The following is a 19,959-nucleotide window of genomic DNA, read 5'->3' on the forward strand; positions in this document are numbered from 1 at the left end:
GTATAGCACAATTTTATTAGCTTACAAAATTAATATTGGTGAATTTGGACAAATTAGTTTTGATAATTTTGGTAAACTATTTCTGTTCAATTTCGTAATTAATTTAGATATACTATTTTTGGTAAATTTGGTAACTAATGTTTGTAGATTGGTTTTGGTAATTTTGTAAAATTCATTTGCCAAAAATATTAATTAATAAAAATTTTGTAATTTACCAAAATGATTAATTTTCAGTAAATTAATATTGGTTAACTATGAAAAGTTAATAATTTATCGAAAGTTATTAATTTTTGAAAATAAAATATAACTAATTTGTGAACAAATTTATTGAATAATTTATATTGAAAAATAAAATATCAATAATTGAATTGACAAAAAATATTTAAAATTATTGCAATAATTGTTGAAAAAAAAATTATTTCATTTTCAGAAAATTCTTGATAAAGTATTACATTTTTCGGAAATCATTGATTAATTTATATTAGAAATATTAAAAGCTAAAGAATTTTGATCAATTTTTATTGTAAAATAAAGGATAAGTTATTATTAGTTCAGAAAATTTTTGAAAACAAAATATTGATAAATTATTACATGTTCAGAAAAATTATTAATTAATTTATATTGGAAAATAAAAGATAAATTATTATAATATGAAAAATAATTATAGAGTGATCGCAAAGCTTACTGGTCGTGACTACAATAACTGAACAGTGCTTATAATTCTCGTGGCTACCCCTAATTGGACTAGACTCGGACCTTAATTTTTGTTGGACTAGACCTAGAGCTTAGATGCCAATCCCATGTCACAGATGGACCCCTTTTGTGATAAGAAACATAATTTTATAAAACAAATTTGCATATAAAAATTATATTTTTATAAAAACATAATTTTATTGATTTAAACATTATCATAATTAAGAAGATGTAAATAGGGATAGTTTTTGAAGCCCACATACGATTTTAAGATCCAAAGGTAGACCTATAGCCATGATCGATTCCTGGGTCAAACGGTCCAACCATCTAGTTTAAAGCCTATAAATGGTTTTAAGGTCCAAAACCAGACCCAGAGCCATGATCGAATCCTGGGTCAAACGATCTAATCATCCAATCCAAAGCCTACTTATGGTTTTAAGGATCAAAACCAAACCTAGAGCCATGAGCATTCGTGGGTCAAATGGTCTAACTGTCTAGTCTAAAACCCACATACGATTTTATGGTCCAAAACCAAACCCAAGCATAACAAATTCCTAGATCAAATGGACCGACCATGCAATCTAAAGCCAATATACAATTTTAACGTCCAAATAGAAGTAACTTCAAATAGTTGGGCAAGCAATGGATATAACACAAAAAGATTGGGTAAAATTTGTAGATGGACCCTTTTACTTGGAACGTTGTATTTTGATTTATCTATAGTACAACTAGGAATGGCAATGGGTGAGGCAGGTTCGTGTTTTGATTGCCCCAAACCCAATCCTAAATTCAAATTCACTGCTCCATCCTCGCCCTGATGGCTAAAAATCCTAATCTCGATGAGAGAGTATGGAGGATCTCGTAAAATCATAACGCTTTATTTTATTATTATTATTATTATTTTAATTTTGATAAATATAGCATTTTATTTCTAACTTTTTGCACATCCCCGATTTGTTCATGGCAACATGCCAATACCCCAATCCAACGTCTTCTCTGAGGTTTTTATGTCTGTCCCACTCCTACGTCCTTCCACTATCACTCTACCAGCCCATGTCATTGTCACATGCCCTTCCTTTTATTTCTCAGGAAACGAAACTGGAAACTGGAAACCAGTCAACCGGTTAACCGACTAACTTCAATTCAATTCCAATTACCGGTTTTCCAAAAACCAATATTACCGGTTTGATTCCCAAAAAAGGCCCACGGTTCGGTTGAACACCCTAGAGGCCTAGACAATGCCATTGCGAAACTGCCAATACGACCACCTATTAACTGACAGTGTCACGCAGCTGACCCTTTCTACTACCGCATCAAAAATCACTACTGACGACGCTATTACCATTCACGCCTTTATGCCAGTACTATTGGAATTGGGGGGAGTTCGGATCTTCTACCCAATCTAGGGGGGTTAGTGTGTTGTGGGTAGAGTTTGTGTGGGTAGGAGAATGGGTCTCAGGCTTCCCACTTTTGCCTTAATATCGATGTTATTTGCATGTTTCAATAATTTAATAATTTATCTTATTATTTTAGTTAATTAATTTTCTACATATGTAATCGTTTTCAAATTTTTTGAAAGTTTGATAATTTATCTTTTATTTATCAATAAAAATTAATCAACAAATTAATTATCTTTTATTTTCCAATTTAACTAATTCAATAATGTTCTGAATATGTAATAATTAATTTTTTGAAAGTATAATAACTTTCAACAATTTAATGAAAATTTAATAAATTACTTTTATTTCCTTAAAAATGAATCATAAATTAATCGAAATTAATTACCTTCTTTCTTATAATATAAATTAATCAATAATTTTTTAAAAAATTCCACAATTTTATATAATTGTTTTTTTAAAATACAATAATTTATCTTCTTTTTTTCCAATATAAATTCATTAATACTTTTTCTGAAGATGTATTAATTTATCAATATTTTTTTTGTCAATGAAATAATTTATCTTTTGTTTTAGTAGGAATCTGTGGAATTAAAAAAAAATATATGAAAGAAAGTAGTTTCTCGAAGAGAGAAGGAAGAGTGAAGGAAGAGTTGAAGAAGAGAAGTTGAAAAGAAAAGATAATTAGTCAAAAAACTAATTATCTTTTAATTTTTGATAAATTATTAATTTGTCATAATTAATCAATATTAATTTACAGAAAATAATTTTTATTAAATTGATAAACTTAATAATTTTCAATAAATTGTTATAATTTACCAAAATTAATCTTTTTGGTAAATTACAATATTTTATTAATTAAATTTTCGATAAATTAATTTTGCAGAATTACTAGAACTAATCTACAAACTTTAGTTACCAAATTTACCTAGAATAATATTTCTAAGTTAGTTACGAAATTGAAAAAAAAATAGCTTATAGCTCCCATATATACATATATATATATATAATGACTAAAAGTGCATTGTGAGTCGAATTACCATATTAATTAATAAAAGAAGTTTTGCCAGCGCCATTAGGACCGAGCATACCAAAACATTCCCCTTGAGGCAAAGAAAGTGACAAATCTCTGACTGCAACCTTCTCCGGGTTCCCATCCTTCCCTGGATAAACCTTTTTGATGTTATGGCAGATGATAGCATGACTTGTATGTGGCTCACGTAGTAACTGTTCAACTTTCTCCCTCTGAAACAAAGGCAAGTAAGAATATTAATGATGGAATTAACATCCAAATAGAGAATGCACGAAATAGCTTTATAACAGCTGCATTGCAAAGGGAACTCAATGCTCTGATTCAAAATGAGCATATATGAAGCTCTTATAAAGAGAACTACAAGGGTCCTTTTGGTTTGCAGTCAGAATTAATATTCTTCGGAATTGGAATCAGAGTGGCCTATTCTTATAGTTTGTTTGGTTCAGACAAGAATTAGAATCAAGTGGAATGTGATTTTATAGATAAGGGAAGGGGAAGGAATGGCCATTCCCTCAAATGGGGGAATACCATTCCACCAGAAATAGATATGAAACTCCGATTATACCCAATCAAATAGTTGGAATTGAAATGATCCATTCTGATTCTGATTCTGATTCCAGACCCTTATTCCCGCAAACCAAATAGGCTCTAAATTTTCAAACAACAACAGAACCAGTTAAGCAGATTATTGCAGTTACATTCACTTGGGAAGGATGGATCCTGAACAAAGAAATGGAAAAGAAAGCCACGGTAGGCTTTAAGTACTCTTTACCATAAGATAAAATGGGTCAAGCGTAGTTAGACCTGCAGCAGTCTTAACTTTTGAAAAAGCCGTTGACACTAGAAAAGCCAAGGATATTTGCAAATTTACGAAGATGAAGAAGAAGGCAAACTGTATGCTGTAGTCATTGAGAGTGAAGAACTTTAACCCTGCGAGTTAAAGAAATCAGTAGAACCTGAAAAGAAACCCAAGCAACAATTTAAAAATGAAAAAGGAAAATCCCCTTCTGATTGCACTTTACCTATCAATGAACCAAAGATCACCAAACATAACATGTAAGCTGATGATATGAAAAGAAAATATGCATAAGAAATCATCCAATAGGGACCATCCCCAAGTCCATGCATTTTCATCATGATTCTTAGATTCAGTTCCTTCTTGTGAACAAGAGATGTCAATATTACCTACACCAAAAGGAATTCTTGAGAAGAAAATAACTTTTAAATAACTTAAAAGGTTAAAAATAAACTGAAATTATGACATTTCATGTACTAGCAGCAATGCATATTTCTCAACCAAATTCAACAATTGTGATTTTTTTTTGTACTGCAAATATGTACTGACCTCTCATAAATATATGTACTGACCACATATATTTAACATAAACATTTAATTCCTCACAGATCAGGACAGTTAAATAACCAATCAAGACAACAGTTGTACTAGGGGTGAAGTAAGATGTTTTAGACTTATTGATCAAAAATGGGAAAAAAAAGGCATACTTGAATATGGCAGGGGCTTCTCTATGTTTCTTTTATATTTTTCAATTCAGCAGACTTCTACTACAACCATACAGAAGTTCCAGTAACCATATCATAGATTTCCTGGAATATTCTTTCTTGAGGAACAGAATCACAGATTAATCTTGGTGGAAAATAATTATGAATACCACACTAGATAAATGCATTCTATGGGTTAGCCTGTATTGTCATTTTTGGATGGAAGTCTAAAACACAGGATAGAGGGCAGAAGACTGCTTAAAGTCTTGAATTTTTTTGTCAATGCTATTCCAAGGAGCTCATTTGGCTAAAATTATGGGCAGCATCACTATATTTTTTCCTTACACTAGGAAACATCCAAGGTTAAAAGTATTTGTATAAATTCTACTAATGCATCAATGCACTAAATCCGATGCAAAGTGACTATAAAATAGGATATACTGGATTGATCACCACTCGGATTTATCATGGCAAAAAATGAAAAGAGGATTTTTCCAGAAGAACTTATATCACATTTTTTGTCTAGGATCAAATATCACAAACACTTCACAGCCAAAAGAACTCGTACACAAGGCCAAGGCAAGCAATAGAAATTACATAGAAAAGATAAGTGTTGTTAAAACTAGTCAGCAATAAAGGAAAGGATTACAACACACATTTGATATAAGAGTAGGAGAAGTATATTAACTCAAGGATGAATATGAGGTTCAATGTCAAAAACAGAGGAAAATATGGAAAAGCCACAACAAATCTATGCAATATTAATGAAATACCAGAACATGTATCAGCATCTACAAATTACAAATAAAATAGACAAATACTGGTATCATGAGCAAGAACATGGAACTTTAAATCAAAGCAAGACAAAATAAAACATGGGATTTGGTGCAAAGAGGCAAGAGTACAGGTGCGGCTCTAGCTTAATTTTCTGTCTTGTGATTTAAGAGCTCCACTATGAACTCAGCCTGCCATGTGTATATGTATTATTTGTGCTTAACATATGTGTGACAGTTGACCTTTATGGCAAAACCTGATATCTTACCCCAGATGTGTATTTTATAAGAACATTCCCTCAAGTTTTACTTAGGAAACATTGGAATTGAACTTATTCAAACAAGTTTTACTTAGGAAACATTTTCCTAGATAAACTCATTTACCTAAGTAAGTGAAAACGAACGGAGACAACTTAAGGTAATCCCTTGGCTTTTTCTCCAATATTGTGCCTCTTTTCACACAATTATATGAAAGAATCCTTGAACTGTGATTTCTCCCAATCTGAAGGTTGAAAAAATGAGTAGGATGTAATCTCATGAACTAGAAGAGGACACAACACTATTCATCTTGTTACATGTGACCCTCTTCTTCCCAACTGCATGACATAATCCAGTAGCCGTCATTCTTGGAATTGAGATGTGGAAGCATGGCCTTAGATTTATTAAACGTTGTTTTATGATTATTGGATGTGGTTGTGGGCACTTGCACACATCCTTTGAAAAGTCACAATTGAAGCAAAAGTAAATGCGACTTCAGTTCTAAATTTCTAATTATGGGGTCTACATATAGCTCTTTTTCCTTGAAATTATCTACATGCTTCTCGTCTTTGTCGGGACGGGACCTATGCTGGGGCCGCCCTAAGGTAGTCTTTGTCACCATTGACCAGGTCAACGTATTTATTATTCACATTTTTTTAGAGAATTTAATATAATCATGAAATAATTATTTTAGAAATTAAAAATTACTAATGTACATGTGATATGTATCTTAGATGTTTTAATAGATTTGAAATATTCTAAAATTATATATTTTTATAAATTATTAATTGATATTTTAATTTGTATTTTATACTAACATATTTATTATTTATAAAAATAAAAATATTATTTACTAAACATTTAAGAATTAAAAAAAAACAATTTACAAGCAAAAAACAAAAGACTCAGTTGTGGGCATCTGAATCATGTATCATGTATCGAGAGTTTTGCATAAAGGGTGTTTAGATCACTGAGTTTCATATGGGAATTATGGTCAAAGAATTGAGAGATGGGTGGTGTATATCACGTTTGCGATTAGAGGGGCTTGCAGTGGTATTTTGGTTTTATTATCAGTTTTCAGCGGTTGGATTTTCAACATTAAGGTGTTAATTAAGGTGTTAGGAGGTTTTCCTTTTATAAGGGGGGGTTTAAAGTAATTTTCCCTTTAAAATATTTATATTAATTAATAAATATCTAAATAAAATTAAAATTAAATCCATATTCAATGAATATTAAATAATGTTATTATCAAAAGTTAATAAATATAGTTAGTAAATTACCAAAAATTAATAAATACTATCATTAATTAACTCATCATAACTTTTTAAAGTATTTTGGGTAAATGTTGTTATACTTATGTTAATTAACAATATTTTATAAAAATTGGAAACCCATTAATTAATTTCTATAAAAGTGATAATTATATTTAGTAACTATCAAAAAAATTAAAATTTGAGTTATTATCGTTATTATAGTTAATAATCGAATGTAGGGAATAAAATATTATAATGTTGGAAAACCCTTAAAGGACTCCCAAGGCACCACCATCTACGACTTTTCATTTTGCAACCATGTCCATATATTGCTAAAGCGTGGGACTTACGTCTATCCATCACTTTAATTTCAGGAACAAAAGAGACTCCAGTTTTACTTCAAGTCTATAAGATGTAGAACTTGTGGGTATGTTGTGGTAATATGTAGACCACAACGATTATTATTCATTTTGCTCTAATTACAGCTAGCTATATATAGAGGAGAGGGGAGTTAGAAAGCTGAAACAGGGGAAATCCATCCATTTCTCAAAATCATGGGTGGGCTTTGAGGATGAGAACATTATGGGCATGGCTTATGGTTATGCTGCTGCTACATCAGTTTCATCATCATCATCATCATGAATCAATGGCATGTTTGGAGCAGGAGAAGATGGCTCTTTTAGCTTTCAAGGCTTCTGTTCCATGGACTGATTATGATGATACTTCTTCCGGCCGTCTCCCATCTTGGGTTGAGGACGATGATAATGATGATTGTTGTTCCTGGGAGAGAGTTCAATGTAATCTCACCACTGGCTGGATCATCCAACTCTATCTCTGTTATATCAGAAGTCGGGCATATGATGATGATGTTCATCTTCCAATTTGGCTTTTAAATGCCAGCTTGTTTCTTCCCTTTCAAGAGCTTCAACATCTTGACTTATCTGAGAACGGGTTTCGAGATTTGGCAGACAATGAAGGTATTGCTAATTAATTAAGAAAACTGCATTTTTTTTTATAATCGTCTTTCAATTAAACCATGACTGTCAACACAAGCCCATAAGTAATATCCAGCCGTTGAGAGCGAGATGGATGGATGTATTTATTCTTATTGCAGGGCTGGAACCGTTGGGTAGATTAAAGAGGCTGGAGGTTCTCGACTTGAGTCTTAACCATTTCAACAACAGCATCCTGCCGTCTTTGGGTTCCCTCAAATCCCTAAAGAATCTGTCTCTCAGTCAGAACTATTTGGAAGGGAACTTTCGTGCTGAAGGTATATTCAAATGTTGGATGTATTTATTCTGGAGAACTTGCAAATGTTGGATTTGAGTGAGAATAGATTCATTAATATATAATTGCTTGGAGATAATACAGTCTTATGCAATTTGGATTTACATTAATATTTTTCATTTTTTTGCTTTATAGAGTTGAATACTTTGAGAAATTTGGAGCTATTAGATTTATCTTATTCTACGCTCAAGAACAAATTTCTCGAGAACATGGGGGGAATGATTTCTCTCAAGTTCTTATCAATTGCTTCAGCTATTGGACTCAATGGCACTCAACTACCACATAAGGGTAACTTAATTATTGGCAAACCAAAAATCTTTTGATCTATTTTTAATTGATTCGATCAAATCCCACAATTGCATTATGCATCATTAATTAATTTCATGTTCAGACAATCTGTTCCAACCGTTTTATTATTCTTATTACTTGTGGATTGTAACTGTATTTCTTTGGGTAGGTGGACCGTATCAAGGAAGCAGATACGGTATATTAATTATGATTTACAATAGAAATTTAGGTCTTTATTGCGAAAGTTAATATTGTATTGTATAGTCTTTTAGTTTTATACTTATAGAAGTTAGAATTTTGGTGGTAGAGCCTTACAAATTATAATGCTGCATGTGCAATTTTAGTAATTAAGGAAATACCAATCAAATAACTTAAGGATTATATTTTAGCACTGTTCTTTACCTAAAGAGGATGCACCCAAGGCCAATTTCTTCTTACATATATATGCTTTGAATTACCATGCAGGGTTGTGCAAACTTAGGAACCTCTAGGAGTTGGATCTTCGACGCAACGATTTCGTTGGTAGTCTCAACCATTGTTTAGGAAACCTCACATCCCTTCGTGCATTGAATCTTTCTTATAATCAGTTTGAAGGAAGCTTTGACACATCATTCATTGCTGGACTCACTTCTCTTGAATACCTTTCTCTTTCACATAATCGCTTCCAAGGTTCATTTTCATTTCATTCCTTCGCTAACCTTTCCAAACTTGACTCATTTGAATGCGAAGATAACAGGATAATAGTTGAGGCCGACGACTATCCAACCAATTGAAGTCTCTTGTCTTATTAGGCTTCACATTCAAAAATTGTGCATTTCTGAGTTTCCTCTACTGCCAGCATGAGTTGAGAGTAGTTCAACTCTCTAGAAACAATTTAAGGGGGGAATTTCCCATTTGGTTGCTAGAAAACAATACCAAACTAGGCGGCTTAAATCTAATGAATAACTCCTTTATAGGCCCTCTTGTTCTTCCTCCTCATCCTTGTGTAAATTTGTCTATTTTGATCCTTTCTAACAATAACTTCTCTGGTTCAATCCCAACAAATATTGGTGTCATCTTTCCAAATTTGGGAATCTTAAAGCTATCACAAAATTGTTTTGAAGGAAAAATTCCTCCCCAATCGGTAAAATGAAATCGTTATGGATCCTAGATCTTTCCAATAATAATTTATCAGGTCAAATTCCAGAGCACTTGATCATGGGATCCTCCAACTTAGCGTTTCTTAAGTTATCGTACAATAGTTTATATGGAAAAATACTTCATACAATTACAAACCTAACTAGATTGAAGTTGTTATACCTGGATCACATTCTCTTTAGCGGAAATCTCCAAATAGTTTGTTGCATGGTTCCCAACATTTGTTTGAATTAGATATCAGTCATAACAACATATCCGGTCCACTACCTAGATGGTTGGGAAATTTATCAAGTCTTGAGTCTCTTGTTATGCGTAATAATCATCTTGAAGGATCAATTCCAAGTGAGTTTTGTCAACTACATCGTCTCAGATATTTGGATATCTCTGAAAACAATATCCAGGGCTCGATTCCTTCTTACTTTAGCTCACAATATTTGGAACATGTGCATCTTCAGAAAAATATGTTGGAAGGACCAATGACAAATGCATTCTCAAATAACACTTCCTTGGTGACATTGGGCATTAGGGATAACCACTTAAATGGTGGAAGACGTCACGGTGGAAGTAGAAGTGGAGTTCACCACAAAATTCCGGTACGAAACTTACAAGGGTGTTGATCTTGAGCTCATGTCTGGAATTGATCTCTCTTGCAACAAATTAGTAGGCAATATCCCACCTGAAATTGGAGATTTAAGTGATATTCGTGCATTGAACCTGTCGCACAACTATTTAAATGGGCAAATCCCACCAAGCTTTTCAAATCTGAGAAAAATAGAGAGTTTGGACCTTTCCTACAACAATTTGACGGGAATGATCCCTCCTCAGATGATTGAGCTAAGCTCTTTGTCAAATTTCAATGTGGCTCATAACAACCTATCCGGAAGGACTCCAGAGAGAAAAGGAGAATTTGCAACATTCGAGGAATCTAGCTATGAGGGCAACCCTCTTCTTTGTGGAGAACCCTTAAAGAAGAATAATTGCACAAACAGTTCCAAGGCACCACCATCTATGCAAACAGCTCCTGATGGCATGGACATGGACATGGACACCTTTGTTGTAAGCTTTATAGCTTCTTATATAACAGTGTTGTTGGGTTTGGTGGTAGTCTTCTACATAAACCCCTATTGGCGACGAGTTTGGTTTTATCTAATTGATGTTTGTATTACCTCTACTTACTACTTTGTTGCGGACAATATCCACAAATTTTAACTTAGTGTTGTTTGGATAAATATTTTAGCTTTTTAAATATATAGATTACAGATCACTTAACCAGAGGTCAGGATTTCTCAGAAGAAAAGAAAATTCAGAATTCGTCAGTACATCTCGGATTGTATTCTCTTTGAATGTGATTTGCTGGGTACGTACCCTCAAATTCCTTAAGTGTCTATCGCTTATAATTACCAATTAAGAAAGAATTGGTTAAGTCTACTCCCTAGAATTCCCCTCCAACCCTAAGATTTATTGATTTTCTTCTATTGTTTCACATTCTTTTTTATTATTCTGTTTTATGTGTTTTCTGAAAAACCAAGGTAATTTCAATCACTTGTGAGCACTTAATGTTGGGCATCTCTGTGCATCAGTATCCTGTAGGGTTCTTGTAGTGACATAAAAACTCTTTATCAACCCCGACCTTGCTGCAGCATTGGCTACCAAATTAAATAACCTTCATGGAGCACTACCCAAAGGAGACGGCCAAACCAGAGCATAGCAACTTTAATATCCCTTACACACAAAAAGAACTTCCTACCAAAAGCTATCAATGTGATGTCGTGCTATGTCATGTAGGCCCATGGGTTTCGAACCTCCGGCGCAGCACGGTACAAACCTCTGTGTCGAATCTGACACGACACATTACTCATTGTGCTGTATCAAGCTGTACCGGGCCATGCCGGACCATGGGCAGCCAGACCCAATTTACACCTCTAACTATCATATAATGATAAACCCGTTTTAGTAGTTTGGGCTTCCAGTTTGATAACAAGAGTATCTAAATGGGCCCGTTGAAGCCATGCAATAAGTCAAAGTGTGAAATACACAGAAATAATTTCAAGGCTTTTGGAAGTCTATTGGCCCGTCAACAAAACTTCGATTCAAAAAATAAGAAAGAAGACCACTGTAACATACATGACCCCAAGTGTTATTTCGTTGCTCCAAATAATAATTCAGTTCGGTGAAATGGATTTGACCAATTAAGAATTCAAAATACTCCCATCCGTATTTATCTTCCAATAGCCAAAGGGGGAATCGGCATTAACATCAGTCTTAATTTGAACAATTTGTTGACCAATTAAAAGCTTTCCCTTATGTAAGACTCAATTTTTTTCGACAGATAATATTTTAATAAATGAAAGAATATTAAAAGTAAGTTTTAACCAATTAAAAGAAAATGAAATCATGTCATTTAGTTTAATATATGAAATGATTGTTGAAATAGCTGCCTCTATATTTCTTGAATTCTATAACCAGATGAAAGTATTTCTTCATCAATCTCATCGCCAATTACACGCTTCTGGGATCAATATTTAGGAGGTTAAATCCATTTACAACATTTCTATTTAGTAGAGAAAATGCATAAAAGAAAGCACTTTTCCAATTATTATTTTTGCACTTATATTTACACAAAGATCACTAGAGAGATGCATGCTCAGCAAAAGCCCTCTGAAATCTCATTAATTATAAACGCCAAAATACTTTGAAAAAAGAAAAATTATTTAAAAAATCAAACTCGAATAATCTATAATCTAAATAAACTTAAAAGTAGTACAACTTAAATAAAAATTTTGAATACAGTAGACTTAACCAAAAGACAAAAGATAGCAAAACAGAATAAATTATAAATGAAACCACTTGGCATTGCCATGTGACTGATTACTTTGTCATCGTAAGAAGTGCAAATGCAAATATGCGTGGTACATGAAAATATAAAGTTGGTTTAATTTTGTATTAATCGATTTTGCATTCTTAGAAACTGGTTTTGATAGTGATTAGTGCACAAACATGGATCACTTTTGTTTTACATTGATCGATTTTGAGTGCAATGTTTGCATCTAATTTAGGTTGCAAACGTTCCCCCATTTTGAATGCAAATATGTCTTAGAATTCATAATTATTATCATTTTCAATGTACAAATGTACTCTTACGAAATGCCTTAAAAAATTGAACTAGATCACAATATTGCTTTGATTCAGGTTGGGCCACAGATAACCTACCTATGGGTGACATTGCCTGCTAGTTAAAAGGCTTTGAGTGTGGAATCAATAAGATTTAGGATCAAGAAATATGGAGATTTCACCACCAATTAATACAAGGGTCCATAAATTATAATTATGTGTAATACATATTTGAAAGATTACCTAGTAGCAAGGATTAAAATATCAATACGGTATGCCAATACGGGGCATATTGTATCAGTATCATGTTATACCGACGCAGAATACGCTACGATTGGAAAGATACACTATCATATCAGTGTGTATTGTGCAGCATGATATAGTGTGATATGGAAGCGAATCAACACTCAGTTTGACAACAAGCCAAATTCAATATAAAAATGTGCTACTAGCGTAGTTCAAACCTAAGACCCCAACTCGCCTAATGCCTAAAAACGATGCATCTTTAACCACTTAGCCAACTTTTATTCCATGCCATTAAATGGAATACATTAACTTTTATTACATAATATCTACATAAAATCCCAACAACCATCTTACACTTATCTTCAACAACTCCAATTACAAATTAAAAAGAATAAACCAAAGGAATAAATAATCTATCAAATCCACATTTATATCAAAAATTTGATTTTTAATTTAAAAAATTTAAAAATATTAATAATAGAATAATTATTTTAAGGACTTTTTGCAAAAGAAAATTGACCAAGTTTGGTCAATTGACAATTGTAGTTACGTTTAGAAATAATAGCAAATTGAGTGAGCGGGAGAAAACATGAAGTTTTTAGGATAAAATTACCCTTTTGTTAAAAATAGAATCCACCAAATCCAAAAAGCATTCATGTTCTATTCGTCTTCTCCGAGTTCGAATTTGACTCCATCCATTTAGTTGGAAGCATCTCCAAGTTCCATTCAAATGATCGCTAACAAAAGGCATTGACTCTAGCCATTCAAACAATTTCAGATTGGGAAGCATCGACTCCATCTGGCTGGGAAGCATTAAATCAATCGATTCAAATTACGGTTGGCTGGAAATCATCGACTCCATCCATTCAAACGACTTCAGATTGGGAAGCGTCAACTCCATCTGGCTGGGAAGCATCAATTCCATTGATTCAAACTATGGATGGCTAGGAAGCATCGACTCCATCTTCAAAACAAGTGTACTAGAGGAAGGTGGTGAATGGTAATGCTAGATTGGCTAAAATAGCAAGCAATTTAGTAAAGCTCATAATGCTTATCTATGTGATTAATACCCAAACTACATATATATCTACCTATATGATCAACAACAAGAACAGATATTGTGCCTAGATTATCTGCTATGGAGAAACTTAGGTGGTGTTTAACAGATTTAGACACCATCTAGCATGGGGAGGACTAGATGGTTTATTACAGAGTTGGAAACCGTTTGGCATTACATAGACTAGATGGTTTATTATAGAGTAGGAAACCATCTGGCATCACATAGACCAAATAGTGTTTTACAGAGTTGGAAACCATCCGACATTACACAAACCAGATAGTGTTTTACAAAGTCGGAAATCATCCGACATTACAAAAACCAAATAGTGTTTTATAGAGTTGGAAACCATCCAACATTACACAGACCAGATGGTTTATTGCAGTGTAAATTTCAACCCCTCGGGTGATAAAATAGTATTTACACCTTCACAATCATCTAAAGCCCAACATTTCATAAGGTAGTATATGATTTTCACAAGTGTATAAACCATCCGGCATGGAGAAGACCGGATGCTTTATTACAAATTTGGAAACCATCCAGTATTACACAAACTGGATAGTTTTTTACAAAGTTGAATACCATCTGGCATTACGCAGACAAGTTTATTGTTTGCAATATTGAAACATAATTTTTTTGAATGCTTTTTGAAACGTAAATTATAGTTGCAAATATCTATCCCTCCGCGTAATAGTTACACCATCAAAATCATTTAGAACCCACTAAACCTCTTTGTTCTGTATGATTCTCATATGTTTACGAACTTAGAAATTATCCAGCACTAAACAGATCGAATAATTGTTTACAATTTTGATACATAAATTACATATTTGATCATCTATCCCCCTAGAGGTAGTTACACCATCAAAACCATTTACAACTCAATGAACCTCTTGGATCTGTATGATTCTCATATTTTTTAGACTTAGCAACCAATTAATCACATCAATTACTTAAACAATGAAATACAAATACAAAGAAACAACAAACAAAAAATAAAATGCGTAAAATCTCCCTAGGCCTATCAAAAAGAATTGGAGAAACAATAAACAAGAAAAAAAATAAAGGGAATGGGACCCCCAAATCGAGGTTAGAAGAAGAAACCACTTCCTGCTAACTCTAAAGTTTGTGAGAAGACAAACAATCAAATAGTAATTTCGAACTCGAACTTGAAGAATGGGACCCCAATTCACTCAAACTTGAACATGGACGAAGAATGAGATCCTAAATCGCTTGAACTCGAACTTGGATGAAGAATGGGACCCCAAACAACTCGAACTTGAACTAGGAGAAGTATTGCTTTGAAGATGGAGTCTTCCCATCTAGCCGTAGTTTGAATCGGTCGAGTTGATGCTTTCTAGCCAGATGGAATCAATGCTTCCCAATATGAAGTCATTTGGATGGAGTCAATACTTCTAGCCATCCGTAATTTAAATGGATAGAGTCAAACTGAACTTGGAGATGCTTCCAAACAACCACAATTTGAATGGGTGGAGTCGAACAAAGTCCATAGCTAACTTATCCATTCAGGGACAAAGCAACAAGCTAGTAAGTTCACCCACTTCAGCCATTACGAACGGACCCTCAAGTCTGTTTCTTGTCTCTTCATGTCTTTTTTATACTTGAATAATTAACAATTACACAAACATCTACATTTTATTGAGCAATGAAAAATCATAAAATCTCTTTTGATCCCAAACTTGTCGAATATTTTTCCGGTTATCTACTTTGTGTGACAACATTTTCTGAGCCATCAGAATACCAAGAACTAATTTGGAGTCCAACTAGACTTTAATCAATACCAGTCCATGATAAGAGTTGGGTTGGTTGTCCTCAAGTTGAAGATATAATAGATTTTAAAGGGAAAGAGTTTTCTCTAAATCTATTAAGCAGGACAATTCAGGCTTTTCAGCTGCTGTTTACCATTCTCGTAAGTAAAGAATGGATAAATCTAATAGACCAAACCAAATCTACAAAGTATTTGAAATTAAACTCAGTATTTCAGTTTTAGAATTGATCATGGGCATCCAAATAATCATCTAGTTACCCACCATCAATTTTAGATTTTTTCCACATGCTTGCACATGGAAAATATTGGATACCCTCTTAAACATAGGTCTCATCAAGAACCTTGATAAGGCCATGAAATAGATGAAAATCACAGGTGATGCATTGTTGCTACTACAATTAACTCATTTCTTTTCAGTTGCCTTTTCAGAGTATGTTGTAGGATTTGGTGAACTAATTGTAATATTTGAAAACTGATGCTTCCTAATCACTGCTTCTAGACCAACTACCCCCATTAAAAAATAGTATACAGTAGGTTTTTCATGTGCATCCAAATAACCATCTAGTTACCCACCATCAATTTTAGATTTTTGCCACATGCTTGCACATGGAAAATATTGGATACCCTCTTAAACATAAGTCTCTTCAAGAACCTTGATAAGGCCGTGAAATAGATGAAAATCACAGGTGATGCATTGTTGCTACTACAATTAACTCATTTCTTTTCAGTTGCCTTTTCAGAGTATGTTGTAGGATTTGGTGAACTAATTGTAATATTTGAAAACTGATGCTTCCTAATCACTGCTTCTAGACCAACTACCCCCATTAAAAAATAGTATACAGTAGGTTTTTCATGCGCATCAAAATAACCATCTAGTTACCCACCATCAATTTTAGATTTTTGCCATATGCTTGCACATGGAAAATATTGGATACCCTCTTAAACATAGGTCTCATCTAGAACCTTGATAATGCCATGAAATAGATGAAAATCACAGGTGATGCATTGATGCTACTACAATTAACTCATTTCTTTTCAGTTGCCTTTTCAGAGTATGTGGTAGGATTTGGTCAACTAATTGTAATATTTGAAAACTGATGATTCCTAATCACTGCTTCTAGACCAAGCACCATATATCACTCCTCTTAAAGCATTAGAAACCACAATTTTAATCTTCCAAACCAAATATCTTTCTAGACCTTTAACCGGTCCTTTGTTTCCCTCAAAAGAGCTTATACAAAAGCATGATATAAAGGAACGAATACAATTACATTAGAAACTACCCTTAAACCTCAAATTGAGACCAAGAAGGATTTGATCCCACATACAGATTGAGAGATCTCACCCACCAAATCAGGGTGTTTTCAATTCATTGTGTGCAGATGCTTTCACAGCTTTGCTCGAGCGTTTGAAGAATGAATACAAAACTTATAGGCTGAAAGCTGCCATCTTTCACGAGGCTCTTCTGAGTTGTTTGTCTTCAACTAATGGGGTACCAAGTGCTGTATGGGATTTAACAAGGCAGGGATACCAAGTGTTGTATGGGATATAACAAGGCAGGGATACTAAAGAAGGGATGAGAATCCATCACATGGATGCCCAAATCTTGCGGAATAGGGTGAGCGAATTTCAAAAATTTTCTCTCCCTTCAACTGGGAATCATATTCCCTATTTTAGAAAAATCATATTTTTCAAGGATCAATCTTGAACCATAAACTGGACCAAATTTGAAACGAAACAGTAAGAGAGGGATATACCTAATACAGAGAAATAGTATCTCTCAACGGAGGTGTTCACGCCCAAAGAAGATCACCAAAGACTGCTCCCACTGAAAATGACACAGTGGATGGAGGAGCATAATCAGCAGGATCCGTCCCACGAACTGAATTCTTCAACAAGAATCCAATGGAGGCAGTGAGCACAACTTCCTCTCAGCCTTTCACCAAAGACTGATGTCAGGATCCAATATTGACCACTCCTATAATGTTGGTTAACGAAATGGCAGTATGGCGGCGGCAAGAAGGGATCACAGGGAGAAGGCGCAGTCACACTATGTATTCTTCTCTCTGTAATTTGAGATCTGGTATCTCTGGAATTTCTTGGATGGTTTGGATGGTTCGCCCCCTCCTGCTTTTATAGGCTTAAAGAGATCAGCTCATGATCCTATCAGGAGTTTCCTAATTCAGATCTTTATCTGAATCTGGACTCTCTTTAAGTGATAAGGATAAGACCCTTATCTTATCTGCAGATTAGATCAGCCTTCTCCTGATCTTATCACGAGGTTTCCAGATCTGAATTCAGATGTGGACTCTCTGAGTGGATACGGTAGGACTCTATCCTATCTGCTGATTTAATCCCAGATCCGTCCCATCTATTTAACTAATCAAATTAGGCCAGTTCGAAATGGGCTTTAGGCCCAATAAGTTTATGTGCTCAAAACTGCTTCCAAACTGCTGCCCAGTTGGGCTTCTTGGTATGGCGTGGGACCCAAGCATTGATCTACACATCAGCCGCATGGGTTCGGCCCAGCCTTTGTTACAAGGCCTGGCCGAATACACTGTTGTGGATAGTGCACCACCTGAAACCCATCGCAAAGGAACAGTGTTGCACACTCTGCTTATATGGATCCTGGGAATTAAAACCTTTTGCAAACATTTTAGAAACCGTAATATATATACTTTTATATCTCATATAAAATATATTTTGCAAAACAAATCTCAACGATTGAAATCGGCTTCCGGCAGTCTTGGTTTCCTTCAGAGAGAGTGAATCCCCGATCATTACCTTTGTTCGAAAAAGGGGCTGATCCTGTCACTATAATCACCCACTCAGATGAATTCTCAGACTATCCCAACATACCCAGGTTTTGATCCCCGCTAAGGATCTCACTGATTGGTACATCAAAGACAGCCCAATCTGACACCTAGTGCAGTATCACAATCGAGTCTAGGGGTCAGGTGTAACTTTCCAGTTTTGCCCATTAATCTCCAAGGTCCAGGGCAATACTGGAAATCTGGTATAGTTCCAAGATTTTGTTAATCCTACACTGCAGGTGCCTTGGGTTTCACCCTGGCGGCTGAGACAGGCCACCCCAACCGACTTGGTGGTACATCAGTGTCAGCCTTATTATGATAGGTCTCCCCAGACTGACCCACCGACTGTGAACATTCTAAACTAACATGAGTCTCATTAAGTGTCCAGTTTAAGGGTATAACACAGAAACACACCACAAGAACATGAATCAAATATGCACTTTATTTATTTACAGTAAATGTCAAAAGTACATCATTCTGATTGGAGCTAAGGGCATACAAAGACTGTCTAACAACTCCCACTTACACTTAGGTCCAATCTGGTACAAGCCGGAGTCCCATGCTTTCCACGTGTTTCTCAAACACTTTCTGTGATAGTGGCTTCGTTAATGGGTCTACTACATTTTCCACTAACACTACCTTCTGAATCAGGATGTCCCCTCTACCAACAATCTCCCGCAGTACGTGGTACTTCCTCTCGATGTGCTTTGACTTCGAGTGGGCTCGTGGCTCCTTAGTCTGAGCAATTGCTCCATTGTTGTCACACAACAACGGGATGGGTGATGTGCTGGATGGAACTACTCCCAACTCCTGAACAAATTTCTTCATCCACACGGCTTCTTTGGCAGCTTCGCTTGCAGCAATGTATTCGGCTTCGGTTGTGGAGTCTGCCGTGGACCCCTATTTGCTACTTTTCCAGCAAACAACACACAATCCTATCATGAAAACATATCAAGATGTAGACTTTCTATCACCTGGATCCGACTAGAAATTAGCATCAGTATACCCTTAGATCTGTAGTGAACTACCATCGAATACCAGCCAAAACTCTTTTTGTTCTTCGTAGGTATTTGAGTATATTTTTCACTGTGGCCCAGTGCTCCTGCCTTGGGTTGGCTTGGAATCTGCTTACCACACTCACTGCCTGAGCAATGTCAGGGCGAGTGCACAGCATGGCATATATGATGCTCCCTACGATAGAGGCATAGGGAACGTCCTTCATGCCCTCAGTCTCCTCAGAATTCTTTGGAGAGAGTGACTCCGTGCCTGAAAGGAACATTTCCTTTCTTGGAGTTCCCCATGCTGTACCTTTTGACTATTTTGT

General features: G+C 34.8%; 2 protein-coding genes across 3 annotated transcripts; both read left to right on the forward strand.

Annotated features, from left to right (window-relative positions):
* The first annotated feature begins 7,270 nt into the window (after positions 1-7,270).
* On the forward strand, positions 7,271-9,666 carry LOC148802793 (receptor-like protein 9b). Of its 2 annotated transcripts, XM_088898520.1 has the most exons (4): positions 7,271-7,884; positions 8,022-8,177; positions 8,330-8,482; positions 8,948-9,666. In XM_088898520.1, exons 1-4 carry the CDS (start codon positions 7,479-7,481, stop codon positions 8,971-8,973), a joined length of 741 nt encoding a protein of 246 aa, XP_088754646.1. In that variant the 5' UTR covers positions 7,271-7,478; the 3' UTR covers positions 8,974-9,666. The 2 variants fall into 2 exon arrangements, with proteins under 2 accessions (XP_088754646.1, XP_088754645.1); XM_088898519.1 differs by lacking the exon at positions 8,948-9,666 and having other exon boundaries at positions 8,330-8,731.
* Positions 8,974-10,828, forward strand: LOC148802794 (cuscuta receptor 1-like; the record flags this gene model as incomplete). The annotated part of the gene is made up of 3 exons (XM_088897989.1): positions 8,974-9,254; positions 9,586-9,842; positions 10,161-10,828. Coding segments are annotated over 3 exons (1,206 nt in total), but the record flags the coding sequence as incomplete, so codon positions are not given.
* Positions 10,829-19,959: the final 9,131 nt, after the last annotated feature.

This window comes from Nelumbo nucifera, chromosome 2 (assembly GCF_055504915.1).
Source record: "Nelumbo nucifera cultivar China Antique chromosome 2, China Antique-T2T, whole genome shotgun sequence".
Taxonomy (NCBI): Eukaryota; Viridiplantae; Streptophyta; class Magnoliopsida; order Proteales; family Nelumbonaceae; genus Nelumbo; species Nelumbo nucifera.

Bases quoted from the DNA above. Each gene is read 5' to 3' on its own strand.
- LOC148802793 (XM_088898519.1), top strand. From the start codon at position 7,479: ATGAGAACATTATGGGCATGGCTTATGGTTATGCTGCTGCTACATCAG. The intron at 7,885-8,021 runs GTATTGCTAATT...TTCTTATTGCAG, and splicing joins AGATTTGGCAGACAATGAAG to GGCTGGAACCGTTGGGTAGA. The intron at 8,178-8,329 runs GTATATTCAAAT...TTTGCTTTATAG, and splicing joins AGGGAACTTTCGTGCTGAAG to AGTTGAATACTTTGAGAAAT.